The sequence below is a fragment of the Hyaena hyaena genome, unplaced genomic scaffold (genome assembly GCF_003009895.1).
Source record: "Hyaena hyaena isolate Hyena2069 unplaced genomic scaffold, ASM300989v1 scaffold_121, whole genome shotgun sequence".
Taxonomy (NCBI): Eukaryota; Metazoa; Chordata; class Mammalia; order Carnivora; family Hyaenidae; genus Hyaena; species Hyaena hyaena.
In genome coordinates this window covers 2,793,423-2,812,611 of record NW_024080753.1, presented here as the reverse complement: position 1 = coordinate 2,812,611, position 19,189 = coordinate 2,793,423, and the positions used below count along the sequence as shown (strand labels likewise).

Genomic DNA, 19,189 nt, shown 5'->3' with positions numbered 1-19,189 from the left:
GACTGTAAGCCAACAAGGGCAAGAATTATTTCTAGGCTTGTGTTATTTTATTTTTAGTGCTTGGCATATAGTAGTTCCTCAGTAAATACGTATGGACGAAATTATGTAAATACTCAAATATGGATCTACCTCTTGGCCTTGCCTACCCCTGATAAATCAAGAACAAATGAAAGGTGTCATATTTTACTTTCAGAAAAACCGTGTGTGTGTGTGTGTGTGTGTGTGTGTGTGTGTGTGTGTGTGTATGGGGGAGGAGAGATAAAATCACTTATAAGGGGTTTTGATAAGTTAGTGAATAACAGCTCACAAATGGATTAGTAAGGTATTTATTCCTCTAGAAGGTTGCTGGGGGGCCTGGGTAGCTTAGTTGGTCAAGCGTCAGACCCTTGATTTCAGCTCAGATCATGATCTCATGAGTTTGAGCCCTGCATCTGGCTCTGCACTGATAATGTGGAGCCTGCTTGAAATTATCTGTCTCCCCCTTTCTCTGCCCATCCCCCACTCATGCTGCCTCTCTTTCTCTCTCCCTTCCTCCCTCCCTCTCTTTCACAATAAATAAAGTAATAAAAGATTGCTATGCATGAAAAAAAAATGTTTAAGTATATGGAGATGTATATTATTATAATGTTAAAAACTAAAGTACGATGTAATATGACTCTGTAAAACTGAGTACATGTGGCTGGAAGAAGCCACCCATGGTACACAAAGAATCATACATAATTAGTACATTTCAGAGAAGAATTTATGCTTATACATTTCTCATAAACATGATATTGATGAAACATCTTAAATTTTAAGAATATATGAATGAGATTTAGGTTTTTCAGTGTTCCAGAAAGAAGTTACAAATGAGGGAAGGGAATGCTAGGATCAACTCTATGGTGATTTGTAGTCGGAGATATAAATATGGATTTGTGGTTTCAAAATCTGTATATGTATTACACATACACACAGATGGATAAGTACAAGAATAAATATAGATGTGTGTGAATGCATACGTTAGTACACTTGCATGTATTTCCCAGCTGTATCTACTGAGCGGAACAGAAATAGTGACATCCTAGCAGCACTTAGCACACCTAGTGTCCACATCTTGGTTTCTAAGTACCATTCTCCAATAAAAGGCACTAGGGCTCCTTGGTAAATTAGTTGATTCCAGGGCCGAGACAGGGCAAGTATGTGAACCTTGGATATCTTGTGGTGCCATAAAGTGTAAGGAAGTGATGGGAGAAAGAAAAAAGAGGGAGAGGAAGAGGGGACGTTTCAAAACGACACAGAGCTCTCAATGACCAAAGTTGAAACATTTCAAATGACAAAGTAAATGATAACGGTGTTTAGATTGTAACCCAAAGAATAAAATAAATGTCCATGAATTCATACTGAATTAGTAAACATCTGAATAAATAAATAGAGAAGGGACGACTCGTAGAATCCTTACAGAAGGATTCTAAGTTAATTTAAAATCTTATTTTTAATTTTAATGTAATTTCCATACTCGGTGTGGGACTTAAACTCACAACCCTGAGATCAAGAATCACATGCTCCACCAACTGAGCCAGCCAAGTGCCCCTGTTACAGAAGAATTCTAATTAATACATAGGATGAAAGAAATAAAAAATTACCACTCAATATCACACTTGACTCTTTACCTAGCTGGCTGTCCAGCCTTGAGGAAAATAACTAAAACAAAACAACAAAAAAACCAATTTTCTAGCAAAAGAAACGCTAAGCAATCATTTGACAGGTGTACACTGCTGGCCATTTAAGCCGATCCCTATTACTTATAAACTGTTTCAGAGACTAGAACAAGAACAGCCTCATTATTGGGTGGTGAGCCCGCTATGATCAGAATGTTTGTGTGCTCGCAGAATTTATATGTTGAAATCCAAACCTTCAAAGATGATGTTATTAGAAGGTAGGGCCTTTGGCAGGTGCTTAGGTCATGAGGGTGGGGCTTCATGAATGGGATTAGTGTTTTTTTTTTTTTCTTTAAGTTTGTTTTGAGAGAGAGAGAGCATGTGCTGGATCCTAAGTGTATCCACGAGCAAGTGGGGGAGGGGCAGAGAGAGACGGAGAGAGAGAATCCCAAGCAGGCTCTGCACTGTCAGCACAGAGCCTGATGTGGGGCTCCATCTCACAAACCACGAGATCATGACCTGAGGTGAAATCAAGAGTCAGACCTCAACCACCGACTGAGCCCCCCAGGCACTCCAGGATTAGTGCTTCTCTAAAAGAGGTTCTAGAGCGATCCCTCGCCCCTTCCACTACTTTGAGGACACGGTGAGAAGGCACCAGCTCTGAGTTGGGAAGAGGGCCCTCACCAAAACGTGACCATGATGGCACCTTGATCTTGGACTTGTCAGCCTCCAGAACTGTGAGAAATAGATTTCTGTTGTTTATAAGCCAACCAGTTAATAGTACGTTGTAGAGGAGCCCAAACGGACTAAGACAGAGCCTAATGTTACACTGACCCCAAAGCCAGATAAGGAGCCGTGACAATGAAAGACAGACCGGACTTGCTTTAGAGCGTAGGTACACTCCCAGCCCCCGGGAGCCTCGAGAGAGCGTCTCTGTCCTGACGTGGGGCAGACAGGACCCAGGCTGTGAGTGGAAGGCTGAAGGGTTGTGGTGGGAATAGAGACCTGTGCCTTGTAAGCCAGGGGGTTATAGTTTCACAGACTTGCTCTTTTGTTTCCTTTCAGTATTTTGCTAACTGAAAAAAGACATTTGACAGAAAAAAGAGAAAGAACACAGGTGCAGAAATACTAGGTGAAAAATGGCAAACCAAATCAAGCAAGAAGTGTGTGTACGCGCGCACGCGCACACACACACACACACACAGAGGCACCGGGAGGAAACTGTGTAACCCAGGAATGCACGGAATGTCTTCACGGTGGCCCTTCAGTGGGCAGGTCGCTGCTCTGAGCCTGTCATTTTCCCTCTGGGGCTTCCGGTGCTGTTCGGGAAAGCCAGCCCCTCTTCGGGCCGATGAATGATCGCCGTCCCGGACCTTGCAAGCCCAGTAGCTACGCCACGTGTCAGTGCCTGACGTCCACCTGCACCTTGTTGCAGCCGGCTGTGGCCGAAGGGCGTGGAAATCGTGGCGCCCTGCATGCCGGGGCTCGGCACACCCTCCTTCCCAGCAGCTGGAGTCCTGATTGCCGGCTGACTGGTGGGAAAGCCACCTGCAGACTTGCATCCTAAGGGTCTGCTGCTTTAGGGCTCTTCCGGTGCCAACTGTCACAGCCTGGCCTCCCCCTTCCCCCCCCACCCCCCTGCAGAGCCTGAGGCCTGTCACTCTGTGCTGCCATCCGCATCTCAGAGATGAGTGAGGAAAGGGGGTGCCAGGAGGAAGAGCCAATCTGAGGATGTGTTACTGAGCCGACTGCCATTAAGTGCAGTGGGCACTTCCCCTCAGGGGCCCCGTAAACTGCTGGCTCCTGCCTTCACTGGTCAGCGCATCGCCTTGTGCGGCTGCAGCAAGGCTGTCTTACGGTTGTTGTTTTTTTAATGTTTGTTTATTTTTGAGAGAGAGGGAGACAGAGCATGAGCAGGGGAGGGGCAGAGAGAGAGGGAGACACAGAATCCGAAGCAGCTTCCAGGCTCTGAGCTGTCATGTCAGCACAGAGCCCAGCTCTGGGCTCGAAGCCATGAACTATGAGATCATGACCTGAGCCAAGGTTGGACGCTAACCGACTGAGCCACCCAGGCGCCCCATGTATTTTTAATGATTTATTTATTTATTTTTTAAATGTTTTATTTATTTCTAGGAGAGAGAGAGAGACAGCGTGAGCAGGGGAGGGTCAGAGAGAGAGGGAGTCACAGACTCTGAAACAGGCTCCAGGCTCTGAGCTGGCAGTCAGCACAGAGCCCGACACGGGGCTCGAACCCACGAACTGCGAGAATATGACCTAAGCGAAAGTCGGATGCTTAACCGACTAAGCCACCCAGGCGCCCCAAATTTTTACATATTCTAAAGCCTCTACTTTTTACTCCCCCTTCCATGTTTTTATGTTTTTTTATTAAAAAAAAAATTTTAGGGTTTATTTATTTTGAGAAAGAGAGAGAGTATGAGCAGGGAAGGAGCACAGAGAGAGGGAGAGAGAAGATCCCAAGCAGGCTCCATGCTGTCAGTATGGAGCCTGATGTGAGCCTCAATCTCACAAACTGAGAGTTTATGGCCTGAGCCAAAATCAAAGAGTCAGATGCTTAACTGATTAAGCTACCCAGTTGCCCCCACATTTTTTAACATTTTATTTATTTCTAGGAGAGACAGAGAAAAAGAGACAGCGTGAGTAGGGGAGGTTCAGAGAGAGAGGGAGTCACAGACTGAAACAGGCTCCAGGCTCTGAGCTGGCAGTCTGCACAGAGCCTGACGCGGGGCTCGAACCCACGAACCGTGAGATCATGACCTAAGTGAAAGTCGGACGCTTAGCCGACTAAGCCACCCAGGCACCCCTATTTTATGTTTTTGATGTCATATTTTACATCTTTTTATTTTGTGTATTTGTTAACTAATTATTGTAGTTGTGTTTGCTACTTTTGTCTTTTACCCTTCTCCTACTTTTACTATATATTTGTCTTCACCAGTGAGATTTTTACTTTTATATATTTTCTTAATTTTTTTAACGTTTTATTTATTTCTAGGAGAGAGAGAGAGAGAGGGAGCGTGAGCAGGGGAGGGTCAAAGGGAGAGGGAGTCACAGACTCTGAAACAGGCTCCAGGCTCCGAGCTGGCAGTCAGCACAGAGCCCGACGCGGGGCTCGAACCCACGAACCGCGAGATCATGACCTAAGCGAAAGTCGGACGCTTAACCGACTAAGCCACCCAGGTGCCCCATAATGATTTATTTTTTTAATTAAAAATTTTTTTAATGTTTTATTTATTTCTGAGAGAGAGAGAGAGAGAGACAGCGTGAGCAGAGGAGGGGCAGAAAGAGAGAGGGAGTCACAGAATCCAAAGCAGCTCTGGGCTCTGAGCTGTCGGCACAGAGCCCGACGTGGGGCTCAAAACCACGAACCATGAGATCATGACCTGAGCCAAAGTCAGACTCTTAACCGACTGAGTCCCGCAGGCGCCCCATGTATTTTTAATGATTTATTCTTAAGGTGGGTGATGGAAACATAGTCTTTGTCACGTTGCAGTTTATACATCCCCCCCCCCCCCCCCAGTGTACTATTTCACAAAATAGAAGCAAAAGATGTGTTTGTGTACTGAGCTCCTCTTCCGTGCTGGGCACAGTGCTGGGGTGGGGTGGGGGTGGGGTTAGCAGTGTGTGAATTTTAGGCCTTGCCCCCGGGGGTCTCCCAGTCTGAGAGACGGAGAAGAGAAGGCTGGATGGGTTGAGAGGTGGAGGGAGGCCCTGTTTCGGCCTTACCATCCAGGGGCCCAGAGCTCTCTGCACTGTGCCCACGGGGAGCAGTGGCCACAGGGGTGTATGTGGGGGAAAGTCAGCAAGAGGCCAGGTGGGAATGACATCTGTCCTGGGCTCAGATCTCAAAACTCTTACCTACCGGTTAAGGGAGCGTCTTTGAACTTCACCTTCTTCAGGGTGACAGAGAGAGAACTCCCACCTTTTGCTGGTTATTGTGGGTTGGTAGGCACATGGCAGATAATAAACAGTAGCTGTTGTGAGGGCAAAGCATGAGGCAGACCTATCCCCATCTTCGTGTTCACCTTGTATTGTATTTATCCCCAAATGCAGTCAAAGGTGGATAGAGGGGCAAAGGGAAGCCCCGTGTGCCTATAGCCCGCCTCTGTACCTCTCCCCGCTGACCGGATGTGTGGTCCACCCGGGCCTCACGTCTCTAGTCCACGTGCTGCTGTCTGAAACGCTCCCCTTCCTTCTGGGCAGATGGTGATCTCGCTGCAGAACACGACGGCAGCTGGCCGCCACCTGCGGGTGCTCCCGCCGTCCACGCCCTACTTCGCGCTGGGACTGGGTGAGTCCGCTGGCCGGGGTCTGGACCGCCTCAAAGTCGTGTGTGGGGCTTGCTCTGGCGCAGGCCGCGTGGCCCTCCGGTGAGCCTGGGCCCGCGTTTCCTGTGGTCCCTGGGGACCGTGGCCCGCGGACGGGGTCTCTGGGACCTGCCACTCACCCCCCCGGGCTCAGGCCTGCCCTCTGCTCACCCTCCGTTCTGCCAGTGCGTCCAGTCAGGCTGTTGCGGTGGCTCCCCAGCTGGCCTGCCTTCTTCCCTGACGCGGTGTTCTCAGTCCCAAGAGTGGCCTGAGCGTGTCATTCCCCTCCCGCCCCACACTCAGCTCATATGGCTCTCTGCCACCCACAGAACAAGTTCTGAGCCAGTCAGGCCAGGCGTGGCCTCACCTGAGTGTTCAGATGGACCACGTCCCTCCCTGCCCCGCCTACCCCCCGCCCCCCTCCCCGGGCCCTGGCTTTGTCCCCTGGACCCCCTGCCCCCCGCCCCAGGCCCTGGCTTTGTCCCCTGGACCCCCTGCCCCCCGCCCCAGGCCCTGACTTTGTCCCCTGCCCCCCGCCCCGGGCCCTGGCTTTGTCCCCTGGACCCCCCCTGCCCACTCCCCGCCCCCCTTGAATGCCCTTCTTCTACCACCACGGCCTTGGCCCTGACGGCATCCACTCCTGAGCCCCCCCGGCCGTGGTGGGCACGGCCCGTGGCCTCTGGGCGCCGCCTGTAGCGCTTGTGTGCGGGCCCTGGTGGCCCCCAGCTCCTCATGTGCCCCTTCTTCATGCACAGGGATGTTCCCGGGAGCAGGCGGCATGGTGGCCCCTGGCCTGGCCTGCCAGTACACTGTGCAGTTTCTCCCCGACTGCCTCGGGGACTTCGACGATTTCATTTTGGTGGAGACGCAGTCAGCCCACCCGCTCCTGATCCCGCTGCAGGCCCGCAGGCCGCCCCCCATGCTGACGCGTGAGTGCGCGGGCTCCAGCAGACTGCCCGCCCTCGGGCCTGGCGCCACACGCCTTGGTCCTTGGTCCCTTCGGGCAGGGGCTTCTGGGTCCGAAGGAGAGGCCTGCCAGTGGCTTCCGTGCAGACCTCCCTGGTGTCGGGCCCTGGCTGGCCTACTTCCCGGTGGGCCCTGACCCTGACCCTGACTCTGACACGAGGAGACACGTCCAGCAGCCCAGCTGGCTCCAGCACGGGCTTCGCGGACACCCCTGGGGCCTGCACTGCGCCGAGGCGAGGAAGGGGTGCCCGGGGTACCCGGCAGAAGGTGGCCTCCTTGGGAAAGCTGGCTTTGGCTGGGCTCCCTCCTCAGCCAGGCACAGCCTGGAAGTTCGGGCTCCCACTGCGAGTCCCAGGCCTGTGCTGGGAGGCCCTGGCCAAGGCCTGAGTCCACAGCAGGCCCAGAGTCCTGTCGTTCTAGCCGGCGGCGCACGGAGGCCAGTGGCTGCTGTGCGGGAGCAGCGGTCGGTGCGGGTCCCCATTCATCCTCTGCTCCGGGTACCGGGCCGCAGCTGCTCTGAGCTCCGGCGGGGCCTCGGGCGATCAAGAGCAGGGGGGCCTGTGTCCAGGACACGTGTCATTTCTCGTGTGCATCTTTTCCCGTGGCTCCAGTGTCACCGGTGTTGGACTGTGGCTACTGCCTCATTGGGGGAATGAAGGTCTCCAGGTTCCTCTGCAAAAACGTGGGCTTCAGTGCCGGCAAGTTCTGCATCATGGCTAAAAAGAGCTGGCCGCCCATAAGCTTCAGGGTAAGTGATCACAGGCTGCTTCCTGGAGCCAGAGCGACTGAGCAGAGGAAGTCCCTCCCTCCCTCTCTCCCTCCGTCTGAGAGGGGCTTACTGGAGCCCCCTGTGATTGGAAACACGCAGGGAGGAGAATTGTGTAACCTCCCCCCCACCAGCTGCGTCCCCACATGCGAGCCTAATGTACGGAGTCCAGCGCTGACACCCATGTCACCTGGGCAGGCTATGTCACGCCCCGTGTCCTCCCAGGCCTGGCTCACGTGTCACTGCATCTATTCACTCAGTCAGTCATCACTGTAGCACCTGCTTTAAGGGATACAGGGCCACAAGCTGGCAGCTCCTGGACTGAGCTCTGTGTGCATGTTTATTTGGCACGGGGCCTAAAAACAGTTTTTTGAGACAACATTGAAAACTAAGGAGATTTCACGTCAAAATGTGCACTTCCCGTCTCTCTGAAGAGCTGGCCGGCAGGCAGCGTGGGGCCCCATCCCCGGCTTGCTCAGGCAGCTGTACTCTCCTAGGGGACTTTTCCCAGTGGCTGTGGCTCTGGACAGCAAGCGGTACATCCAGAGGACCGTGTGCTACAAGACACACATGCCACTCACTTCTGTTGCCTGCAGGGTCCCGTAGGTGGGGGCTGTGTCCCCAGAGCAGGGTCCTCTCAGTGAGGATTGTGTCCCCAGTGTGGGGTCCCATCAGTGGGGGGCTGTGTCCCTGGAACGGGGTCCCATCAGTGGGGGGCTGTGTCCCTGGAGCGAGGTCCCATTAGTGGGGGGCTGTGTCCCCAGTGTGGGGTCCCATCCGTGAGGCTTGTGTCCCTGGAGCAGGGCCCTGTAGGTGGGGGCTGTGTCCCCAATGTGGGGCCCCATAGGTGGGGACTGTGTCCCCGGTGTGGGGTGTCCCATAGGTGGGGGCTGTGTCCCAGGCGTGGGGTCCCGTAGGTGAGGGCTGTATCCCCACGAGCTGACACGGTACCTTTGTCGGCACCCGGGCTGCAGCCCTGCTGACAAGATAGCTGCTCCCCCGACTCCAGGGCCAGAGTCCGGGGACTGATTGGGGCAGGGGGCGGACTGGGGGCTGGGGTGATTGGGGATGGGGGCCTATTGGGGACGGGCTGATTGGGATGGGGGCAGATTGGGGCTGGGCGTGGACTGGGGCCGAGGCACACACGTGCGCTGGTCCGGCCACCCCGGGCGCTGTGGTGGGGAAAGGCCAGTGCTGTGGGAGCCCGTCTCCTGGAGGAGGACTTCTCGCAGGGGTGAAGCGCTTGTGAGTGGCATCCCTTCTGCCTCCTGCCCGTGGACAGCTCCTCCCAGGGCGTCTGAGAGCCTCGGGAGCTGGCCTGCTGCCCGCTGGACGCAGGAGCCCGCGGTCTTCCCCGCGGGGTGCAGGATGGCCCTCGGAGCCTTCAGATTGCAAAGTGCACGTTGCGGGGGCAAAGCGTGTCCCCCTCACTGCCGGGTTTCGCGTCTCTTCCACACTCTCGGGTAACGTCCTCTTTTCTTTAAGGCTGTGGCCACCGTGGGCTTCGTGGAGCAGCCTCCCTTTGGTGTCCTGCCCTCCGTGTTTGAGCTGGCTCCGGGCCAGGCCGTGTGTCTGGAGGTAGGGCCCCGACGGGCGGGCGTGTGGTCTCTCCTGGTGACGGTCCGCAGTGGCGGTTCCCCACTGCTGGCACGACCGTTTGCCTCTGCATTTCCACGACCGGAACACCCTCTCCCGTCCCAGGGGGTGTAAACGCGTAGGGTGGCACGACTTGACTTGTGAGCCCTCTAACCAAGCAAGTGCCTACAGCCCTGGCGTTTCCGTCACGGCCCCAACGCCGCTTGCCCTCACCGTCGGCCTGGGGTCCTTCCACCTCGGCCGCCTTCCTTCTGATCCTGGTCTCTCTTGGATGCCAGCCTCCCCCCCGGATCTGGCGGGGGGTGGGGGGCGTGTAGCCGCTTTGTCTTCTTTCCTCTTTCTTCCTCGGGCGCATGGTCAGCAAGGCTTGCCTTCCCTGGGCCTTTTTCGGCACCTCTGAGTAAAGCTCCCCGACTCCGATCTGTTCCTTCCGGGGTCCCTCAGGCTCAGCACAGCTTCGCGCTGGTGCCCAGCCCGGCCTGGGGACCCGGGGGTGCCTCCCTGCCCCTTTGCTCCACACCTTCGCCCTCCCTGACTCCCTGGTCCGGGAGTCCGACGCTGTGCCGCCACCTGTGAGGCCGCCCTTGCTAGTCGGCTGGAGGAGGCGCTGGGGTTCACGAGTGAGGGCTGTCTGCTCTCTGGTGAAGCGGATTCTGGGCCGCGCCACGGCATCAGGCCGTGAAGGCCGAGGGCCACAGGGCTTTCGAAGCAGCTGCCTTGCAGTCCCCTGCTGTCTGGGCCCCAGGCCTGAGGTGCTGAGTTAATGGGTCTGGGGCTTGTCTGAGGCATAGGGTTTTTTTTTTAAGTGTATTTATTTGAAAGAGAGGAAGAGCGCACCTGGGAGGGGCAGAGAGAGAGGGAGAGAGGGGTCCTAAGCAGGCTCCGTGCGGTCATCGCCGAGCCCGACGTGGGGCTCCATCGCACGAACGAGAGACCATGACCTGAGCTGAAATCAAGAGTTGGAACCCTAGCCAGCTGAGCCCCCTGCACCCCGCGGCATCGCCCGCACACAGCTCGCCCGCCGTGTGCAGGAGATCTGAGGACCGGGCCGCGGGCTGCTGCGCGGGGTGAAAAGGAGGGCCTCCATCAGCTGCTTTCCAGCCTCGAGCCATCTGTGCCCATCTGATCCCCAGTAGGAACCTGGCTCTCAGGGCAGGGTGGGGTGACGCCAGGTCGGGGTCTCGTAGGGGCAGGGCCAGGACATGCCCCTCACCCCATCCCCCTGTGGTCCCCAGGGAAAGAAGAGGGGAGCAGTGAGGAGTCAAGAGGAGGTGTTCCCCCCTGGCATTCCTTGTATATTTTTTTTTTTGGACTGTTTGGGGTTTCGTTTTAAAACCTACTCATATTTCCAAGGAAGAAACAAATTCACATGATTGAAAATCATAAGATGCAACTAGATAAACAGTCAAATGCTCTTTTTCACTGTAGTTCTTCAGGCACCCAGAGGTCCACAGCCTCACCCGGCTCTCTGAACGCCCTTCCAGAGATGGGTGGTGTCTGCGTGTTTTCTTGCGTTTCCACTTTTCCTTCCCACAAATCACTGGCCCCCCCCACTGTTCTTTGTTTTCTAAATGTGTATCTACTTAGAGAGAACGTGCACACAAGCAGGGGAGGGGCAGAGAAGGAGAGAGAGAATCCCAAGCAGGCTCCACGCCATCAGCCTGACAGGGGGCTCGATCTCCCCAACTGGGAGACCGCAGGCTGAGCCAAAACCAAGAATGAGACGCGGCACCTGCTGAGCCACCCAGGGGCAGGTTCCGCTCTGTCTTACGGAGCAGGCTGTACTTTCACAGCTGCCTACTCTGCCCCGGTGTGAACGAGCTGGAATTCAGGTCAGCCGCTCCCGCTGAGGGATGTGAGGGTTTTTCCTGATCTCGGGCCACTGCGGTGGATGCAACATCACTGTCCAACGATGAGTCCACCAGCAGGTCCTTGAAGTAGGCTTCTGACTCGGGGTCTCTGCTGGCCAGGACACGGTGCCCAGGCCCACCACGCGGAAACACGAGGGGCCTGTTTCCTCACACTTGCCAACCGTGTGTTGTCAAACTTAAAAACCGTTAAAAAAAAAAAGAAAGAAAGAAAGGAAAAACCATTATCATGGATTGTAAGGCACATGCAGAAATGGAGAGGACACTTTAACGATACCCAGCTTCAGCACTGATCAGCTCTCGGCCACCAGATGTGTCCTCCCCCCACGTCTCTTCCAGCCCGACCCCCGCTTTCCCTCCAGATTAGTCTGAAGAAAACGAAGATATCTCATTGCATTTATGATGACTAACTTTCTGCTCTTTACCAGTGTGAAGACTTAAGATATTTTTCTGCAGGATTTTCCTTTCCGTTCTTTTCTCACGAATGCGGTTGAACATGGTGTCATTGTTTAAGAGCTGTTTCTATCTCCATCTCTGTGAACCTTTTCTTCAAATGCTGCCCACCTTAGTCTGGGGTGGCGGGGTGGGAAGGGAGGCATCAGGGAGGAAGCAGGGGTGGAGAGTAAGGGGAGGGCTGTGCGTCTGAGAGGAGGGGAAGCTCTGTAATGGGACATAACAGGGCTCGCTTCCCTCCCAGGTCCTCTTCCTCCCGACGAGCCTGGAGAAGGCCGAGCAGACCTTCATCGTTGTGTGTGACAACTGCCAGATAAAGGAGCTGGTGACCACAGGTGGGCCGGGCGGGCGCCCTGACCCAGGGGGCCACGGACCCAGCTGTGCCCGCCTGTGTCGGGGGGCATGGTGGGGGTGCCAGGCTCCGGGGTCTCGTCTGGGGCCTGGTGCTCTGGTCGGATGTTGGAGGCCCGAGCCAGTGTGGTCTGCGGGACAATCCCAAGGAGCCTTCTAGTGAGAGACAGATGGGAGCCTGGGGTGAAGTCTTTGACTGCTTCATTCTGAAACTCACCTCCATCTTCTGTGGGGAATTGCCAGAGACTTACACACAAATGACCAGAGGGACCCCGTGTTCTGCAGAGCCAGAAGGGGCATCCTGCGGAAGTTTCCTGAAGATGCTGCCTGCCTACCTGCCTTCCCTCCTTCCTTCCCTCCTTCTTTCCTTCCTTCCTTCCTTCCTTCCATCCATCCATCCTTCCAGCCAGTTTGACCCAGCAAGCATTAACTAAGTACCCACTATGTACCAGGTTATCAAAATCATCTCCTTTTAGTCTGGGAAGCTGTGAGGACAGGATCTACATGCTGATGGCCCCGTTCCCCTCTTGTGTACGCTTCCTGGGGTCATGATCGAGGCCAGTTGCGTGTGGACAGTAGCATAAACCCCGTGACAGCCTTTGGCCACAGAGTCCTGATTGCACCCTGGTGAAACTTTGTCACCTTCCTGTGTCAGGAACCGGCCAGCTGGTTGCCTTGGATCTGATCTATATTTCTGGGGAAGAAAGCCAGCCGGAGCCTGGAGAGCTCACGGACCTGACAGCCCAGTACTTCATACGCTTCGAGCCTGAGAACCTTCAGTCCACAGCTAGAAAACAGCTGATTATTAGAAATGCCACGTGAGTGACCGCGGTGCTGTACCCTCCAGCACGCACCCTTTCCCCTCCCCAGCCTGGCCTGGGTTCCCAGTGGGCAGAAGGTTCCGGATTTGCCTGTCATGAGAGCCACAGGCGGCCATTTAAATTGAAATCAATTAAAATTAAAATAAAACTCGCTTTTTGGGTGGTGCCAGTTACATGTTGAGTACCAGCCACCCGTGAGGAGCCACACTGGGCAGAGCAGATACACAAGACTTCCGTCGCTGCAGGAGTCATACTGGGCAGCCTCGCGCAGATCATCCCGGACTGTCCTTAGCCCGGGAACGGCTGTACAGAGAGGTCTTGCCCTGCCCGTCGGGGGAAGCCATCCAAGTTCCAAGATCAGACGGATTGTGGCCAGTGGTTCGGTTCTCACTGCCTTCCTGGTGACCCCCGGCCTTACCATCTGCTGCCCTCAGCATCGGCTGGGCGCCAGGGTCCCTCCTCCCACCACAGTGCAGCTGCCATCCCTGCCCTGTCAGCCACTCGGCCCATGCCTTTCTGGACAGAGCTGTCCTGGCAGGCCACAGCTGGGGAGGGCGGGGGGGTTCACAGGGCAAGCCTTTGGAGCCCTCACATGGTAGGAGACACCCCAACTGAGTGGGGAGAGGGAAGCTCTCCTAGGAGGTCCCTGGCTGACTCTGGCCCAGGCGCTCCCCAGGCTCCACGGGGAGAGCCTCAAGGCTGACCTGGCTTCTTCCTGTTCCTGGCTCCTTCCCTGCTGGCTCCTGGTGTGGGGCGGGGCCGGGCCAGGCAGGGGATGGGAAGTCGGGTCCTGGCAAAGTTGGGGCACAGCCCGGGATCCCTTGCCCCCACAGGCACGTGGAGCTGGCCTTCCACTGGCAGATCATGAAGCCCAACCTGCAGCCCCTAATGCCTGGAGAAGCCTTCAGCCTGGACAGCCTCAAGTGCCACCCTGACAGGGAGACGGCCTTCTCCATCCTGCCCAGCAGAGGGGTTCTCGGCCCCCACACGGACCACGAGTTCATCCTGACCTTCTCTCCTCATGAGGTTAGTGGCGCCGTCGTGCTAGCCGCTTGTGACTGGGTCAGGGCGCGTTCACCCCGTCTGTGTTCCTCAGCCACGACGAAGCCACAGCACCCCCAGCGGCCCCCAGATGGCGAGGCCGCTGGGTGGGCTCCAACGCCAGGCCCTGCGTGTAACTCGGGAGGGCAGTGAGAGCTGGGTGTGGAGGGGTGTGCTGGGCCCTCTGCCTCTCACCTCCGCATGCTGGCCTCACCGTTCTGGAGGGGGTGGTGGTGCCCACAGTTGAGGGCCCTGCCGGGGGGCAATGTGAGCGTCTAGAGAGCCTTCCCCTCCGGCCCGCTCAGGCCCAGCTGAGGCCTGAGTCTGCGGGGGCCCCCTGAGTCCTGGCTCCCACCCTGGCAGGCCACCCCTCTTTCCCTAGGTGGGGGGTGTAGCAGGTAGCGTGGGGGGGAGATATAAGGTGGGGGGATAGCAGGTAGGGTGAGGGGAGGTATAAGGTGGGGGGGTAGCAGGTAGGGTGGGGGTGCAGGTAGCAGTTGGGGTGGGGATGAGGTAGCAGGTGGGGGTGGAGGTAACAGGTCGGGGGGAGGTAGCAGATGGGGGTGGGCAGCAGGGAAGCAGCACTGTGTTTTCCGGAAGGCCTCTGTGGCAGCGGGCCCGGCGGGAAAGGAAGGGGAAGGCATCTCCGGGGCAGCCTGAGTGGGTGCCCCTGGTCCTCAGGGCGCTGTGTTTGCCCTGCAGCTCCGGGATTTTCACAGTGTGCTCCAGATGGTGCTGGAGGACGTCCCGGAGCCCGTGACGTGAGCAGGGACGGGCCGCACGAGGGGTGGGTGGCGGGAAGGGGCGGAGGAGCCCGGCCCCCAGCAGGCCTTGCCCTGGCGCCCTGGTGCCCCCGCCGGGGGAGGGCCAGCAGCCGGGGGCAGCGCTGGGCTCCACTCGGCCCGGCCCGGGCAGACAGGTTGGGGGCCTGCGCGGGGCGGCGGGGGCCGCGGGGACCCTGCCCTGGGCAGGCTGTCGGGCGGGCCTCGGGTGGGCCTCCTGGGGCGACCCCGGGCCGGGCGCCCTACGGCCGCGGTTCCAGCCCAGAGGGAGGCCGCCGCGCTGTGAGCCGAGGGGCCTCGTGGCTGCGGCGGGGGCAGCGCTTTCTCTGCGCCAGGGCGCCACGCGGGCCCCCAGCTCACGCGGGTTTGTGTCCAGCTCGGACCTGGAAAACCGGAAGGACCCCTCCTCCGCGGCGGATGACGTGATTGCGCTGGAGGTGGAGGTGAAGGGCTCCGCGGAGCCCTTCCGGGTTCTCTTAGAGCCCTACGTCCTGGTGCTGCCCGGGGAGAGCTACGTGGGCACGAACGTGAAAAAGCATTTTAAGGCAGGTGTGGCCTGGGGGACCTGGGCACGGGGGGCGGGGGACCTGGGCACGGGGTGGGGCGGGGGGCCTGGGCACGGGGGCGGGGGACGGGCCTCGGCACGGGGCCGGGCGCGCCGGGGGAGGGTCGGGGGCAGGCCGGCGCCCGGGGAGCTGGACGGCCTTGTCTTGCAGATGTGGAGCAACAGCAGGTCGGCCCTCAGGTACCAGTGGGGGAAGGTCAGTGACTGCCACGTCATCGAGGTGGAGCCCTGCGCGGGGACCATAGGTAGTGCGGGGCCTCCCGGGGCCTGTGCAGGGATTCCGGGGGGTGGAGCCCCGAGGTCAGCCCGTGCGGTGCACGTGGTGGGGACGTCAGTGAGGGCCCGGCGCACCCTCCGTGTCTCCCAGAGCCCAGCGAGGTGGAGGATTTTGAGCTGAGCTTCACCGGCGGGGCCCCCGGCCCAACAAGCCAGGACCTGCTGTGTGAGATCCAAAACTCGCCCTCCCCGGTGGTGTTACACATCGAGGCGGCCTTCAAGGTGCTGTTTTGGGGGCCGGGCAGCAGCGTGGGCCGGAAGGGAGGGGTAGGGCGCAGAGCCCATCCCGGCGCCCAGTGACGGGCCCCTCCCGGCGTCTCAGGGGCCCACGCTCGTCCTCAGCGCCTCAGCCCTTCAGTTTGGCCTGCTGCGCCCGGGGCAGAGGGCCGCCCTCGGCCTCCACATCCGGAACCCCAGCCAGCTCCCCGCCACGTGGTGCCTGAGGGAGAGCCCGGCGTGCCTCCGGGAGAGGGGGGAGGCGGTGAGTGCGCCCGCCCCACCCCCACGGGAGGCGGGACACTGAGTGGGCCCCTCCCCGCCCCCACGGGAGGCGGGACACTGAGTGGGCCCCTCCCCGCCCCCACGGGAGGCGGGACACTGAGTGGGCCCCTCCCCGCCCCCACGGGAGGCGGGACACTGAGTGGGCCCCTCCCCGCCCCCACGGGAGGCGGGACACTGAGTGGGCCCCTCCCCGCCCCCACGGGAGGCGGGACACTGAGTGGGCCCCTCCCCGCCCCCACGGGAGGCGGGACACTGAGTGGGCCCCTCCCCGCCCCCACGGGAGGCGGGACACTGAGTGGGCCCCTCCCCGCCCCCACGGGAGGCGGGACACTGAGTGGGCCCCTCCCCGCCCCCACGGGAGGCGGGACACTGAGTGGGCCCCTCCCCGCCCCCACGGGAGGCGGGACACTGAGTGGGCCCCTCCCCGCCCCCACGGGAGGCGGGACACTGAGTGGGCCCCTCCCCGCCCCCACGGGAGGCGGGACACTGAGTGGGCCCCTCCCCGCCCCCACGGGAGGCGGGACACTGAGTGGGCCCCTCCCCGCCCCCACGGGAGGCGGGACACTGAGTGGGCCCCTCCCCGCCCCCACGGGAGGCGGGACACTGAGTGGGCCCCTCCCCGCCCCCACGGGAGGCGGGACACTGAGTGGGCCCCTCCCCGCCCCCACGGGAGGCGGGACACTGAGTGGGCCCCTCCCCGCCCCCACGGGAGGCGGGACACTGAGTGGGCCCCTCCCCGCCCCCACGGGAGGCGGGACACTGAGTGGGCCCCTCCCCGCCCCCACGGGAGGCGGGACACTGAGTGGGCCCCTCCCCGCCCCCACGGGAGGCGGGACACTGAGTGGGCCCTCCCCGCCCCCACGAGCCTGCCCACCCCTGGTGTAGCGATAGTGAGGCCGGTACTGGTGCAGAGGAAGAGCCCGCCTGGTGACTCCGCCTGGCAGCGTGCCCGGTGCCCCCTTCTCCGAGCACTCGGGGCCTCGCTCCAGCAGGACCGAATCCTGAACTGGGTTTTCCTGTCCTGCCTCTACCATCTCATGTGGAAATAGGACAAGACTTTTTCCCTCTGTTGAAACAGCCCGGGGGCGCCTGGGTGGCTCGGTCAGTTAAGCACCTGACTCCCGGTTTCAGCTCAGGTCATGATTTAACCGTGAGTTCAAGCCCTGCGTCGGGCTGTGTGCTGCCGGAAGGGAGCCTGTTTGCGATTCACTCTCTCTGCGCTTCCTCTGCTTGCTCGCTCGCGCTCTCAAAGTAAACAAACATAAAAAAAAAAAAAAGGCAGCTTGAGTTAGGAAGCAACGGGCAGCTGGGCTGCGCGGGAAGCTCCCAGGCCTCTAGGAAGGTGCAGGCGGGAGGGGCTCACCCCAAAAGTTCCAAACCTCCCAGGGATCGTGCGTGCAGTTGGAGTGCCGGCCACCAGGTGGCGCTCGGGCATGGGCCTGTGGCCCAAACGAAAGGGCTCCAAGAAAGAATACAGGATTCGATTCCACTCAAATAGCCCTTTCCTTGTTCTTGTAAAAATAGAAGATCCTAAAGGTGATTAAGTATTATCATCATCACCTTTACTCTGAAATCCAAGCAGGCTCCGCACTGTGACCCACTTGGGGCTCAGACTCCCAACCCGTGAGATCATGACCTGAACTGAAACTCAGGTCGGTTGCTTAACCGACTGAGCTACCCCGGCGCCCCTGTCACCACCTTTAAACACAATGTGCAATCAGAGCAAGAGGCACAAAACTTCAGTTCCTCCCTCCCTGCCAGGGACGAGCTGTAAATCACCGCGGGTCACCCCCACTCTTCACACAGTGGCAGCCGGGGCTTCTTAGAAGCTGCTTTAGGTCCCCGTTGTCCCTGTGAGGCTCCGACAGGGTCTGCGTGGTGCAAGCACCCTCCCTCTGACTGCTTCCTGCCAAGATCCCCTCTTGCCTGCCCCCTCGCCCTCTGGGTCAGAACGTTGCCCCTCCTCCTCCATATCCAGAAGCCTAGGACAGAAGACAGGGGACAGGCGGGTGCGGCCACATGTGCATCTTGCCTGCTGCGGCCATTCCCTTTCTCAGGCACTGTTCCTTCCCAAGAGGGAGAGCGGCCTCCTGGGTGCGACCTTCCCACATGCAGTGCCTCCCTCATGAGGCGGGGCGAACACGGGGCCCCTGGGTCAGCCTCCCGGTCTCCGGCAGGACAGGAAAGCCGGCAGCTCTGCACCCCCAAGTGCGCTCACCCCTCATCCCTCTGCGCCACCCTCTGAATTAGGTGTCTCCCTTCGACATGGAGCCCTCGAGCGGCCAGATTCATGCTCTGGGGGAGTGCATGGTGAGCGTCGCCCTGGAGGCCAAGCGGTGCCAGCGTCTGCAGACGGTTCTGGAGCTGGAGGTGGTCAACGGTGCCTGGAGGTGAGGGGAGTGGGGAGGCCGCCGCGACACACTCGGCGTCTTCTCACAGGACGCTGGTGGCGGCGGCGCTAAGCGCTTCGACATCCTTTCCCCAGAGAGAATTCACTGGTAACATTATAACCCTTCTAGGGTGTGTGCTAAGGTTGTAAATTAGTATGATCACTTTGAACCGCACTTTGCGTTACCCAGTGAACCGCATGCATCCCCTGTGACCCAGCGGTGGCCCCTGGGGGTGTCATCCCAGAGGGACACGCACACGTGCACTGGGAGCCGAGTGCTCTCACCGATGCTCACAGCCAGGCTGCTCATGCAGTGGAAGCCTGGAAACCTTGAATGTCCGTCACCGGGAGAATGGACGCCGAAACTGTGATACACTGAAATGAGTAGACACCACTGTATTCTGGGAGGCACACTCCCCACTGCCTGCCTGCCTCCCTGCCTGGTTTTCTTTCTTGTGGAAAACTTACCTAGATGCAAATAGAGCAGCATTATGAGCCGCCATGTACCCACCAGCTTCAATAATTACCAAATCGCGGCTGATATTATTTCACCTGCATTTTTCATCTACTTCTCCCCCTCCCTTCCCAAAGGATTTTGGAGCATAGGATTCACTTTTTCTTTTTTTAATATTTTTTATTTATTTCTAGGAGAGAGAGAGAGAGACAGCGTGAGCAGGGGAAGGTCAGAGAGAGAGGGAGTCACAGACTCTGAAATAGGCTCCAGGCTCTGAGCTGGCAGTCAGCACAGAGCCCGACGCGGGGCTGGAACCCACGGACCGCGAGATCATGACCTAAGCGAAAGTCAGACGCTTAACCGACTGAGCCACCCAGGCTCCCCAGGATTCACTTTCTTTT

The 19,189-nt window shown here is 58.5% G+C and overlaps 1 protein-coding gene across 1 annotated transcript in view; it reads left to right on the top strand.

The window, feature by feature from the left end:
- Positions 1–19,189, top strand: part of DLEC1 (DLEC1 cilia and flagella associated protein) — a 72,720-nt gene that overhangs the window by 32,825 nt on the left and 20,706 nt on the right. Inside the window, exons 7-19 of the mRNA XM_039237169.1 lie at positions 5,856–5,943; positions 6,715–6,888; positions 7,537–7,673; positions 9,177–9,269; positions 11,853–11,943; positions 12,615–12,777; positions 13,614–13,806; positions 14,524–14,582; positions 14,980–15,148; positions 15,320–15,413; positions 15,536–15,666; positions 15,767–15,925; positions 18,196–18,335. Of these exons, the coding sequence (XP_039093100.1) occupies positions 5,856–5,943; positions 6,715–6,888; positions 7,537–7,673; positions 9,177–9,269; positions 11,853–11,943; positions 12,615–12,777; positions 13,614–13,806; positions 14,524–14,582; positions 14,980–15,148; positions 15,320–15,413; positions 15,536–15,666; positions 15,767–15,925; positions 18,196–18,335 (1,691 nt within the window). The remainder of the gene's footprint in view (positions 1–5,855; positions 5,944–6,714; positions 6,889–7,536; positions 7,674–9,176; positions 9,270–11,852; positions 11,944–12,614; positions 12,778–13,613; positions 13,807–14,523; positions 14,583–14,979; positions 15,149–15,319; positions 15,414–15,535; positions 15,667–15,766; positions 15,926–18,195; positions 18,336–19,189) is intronic.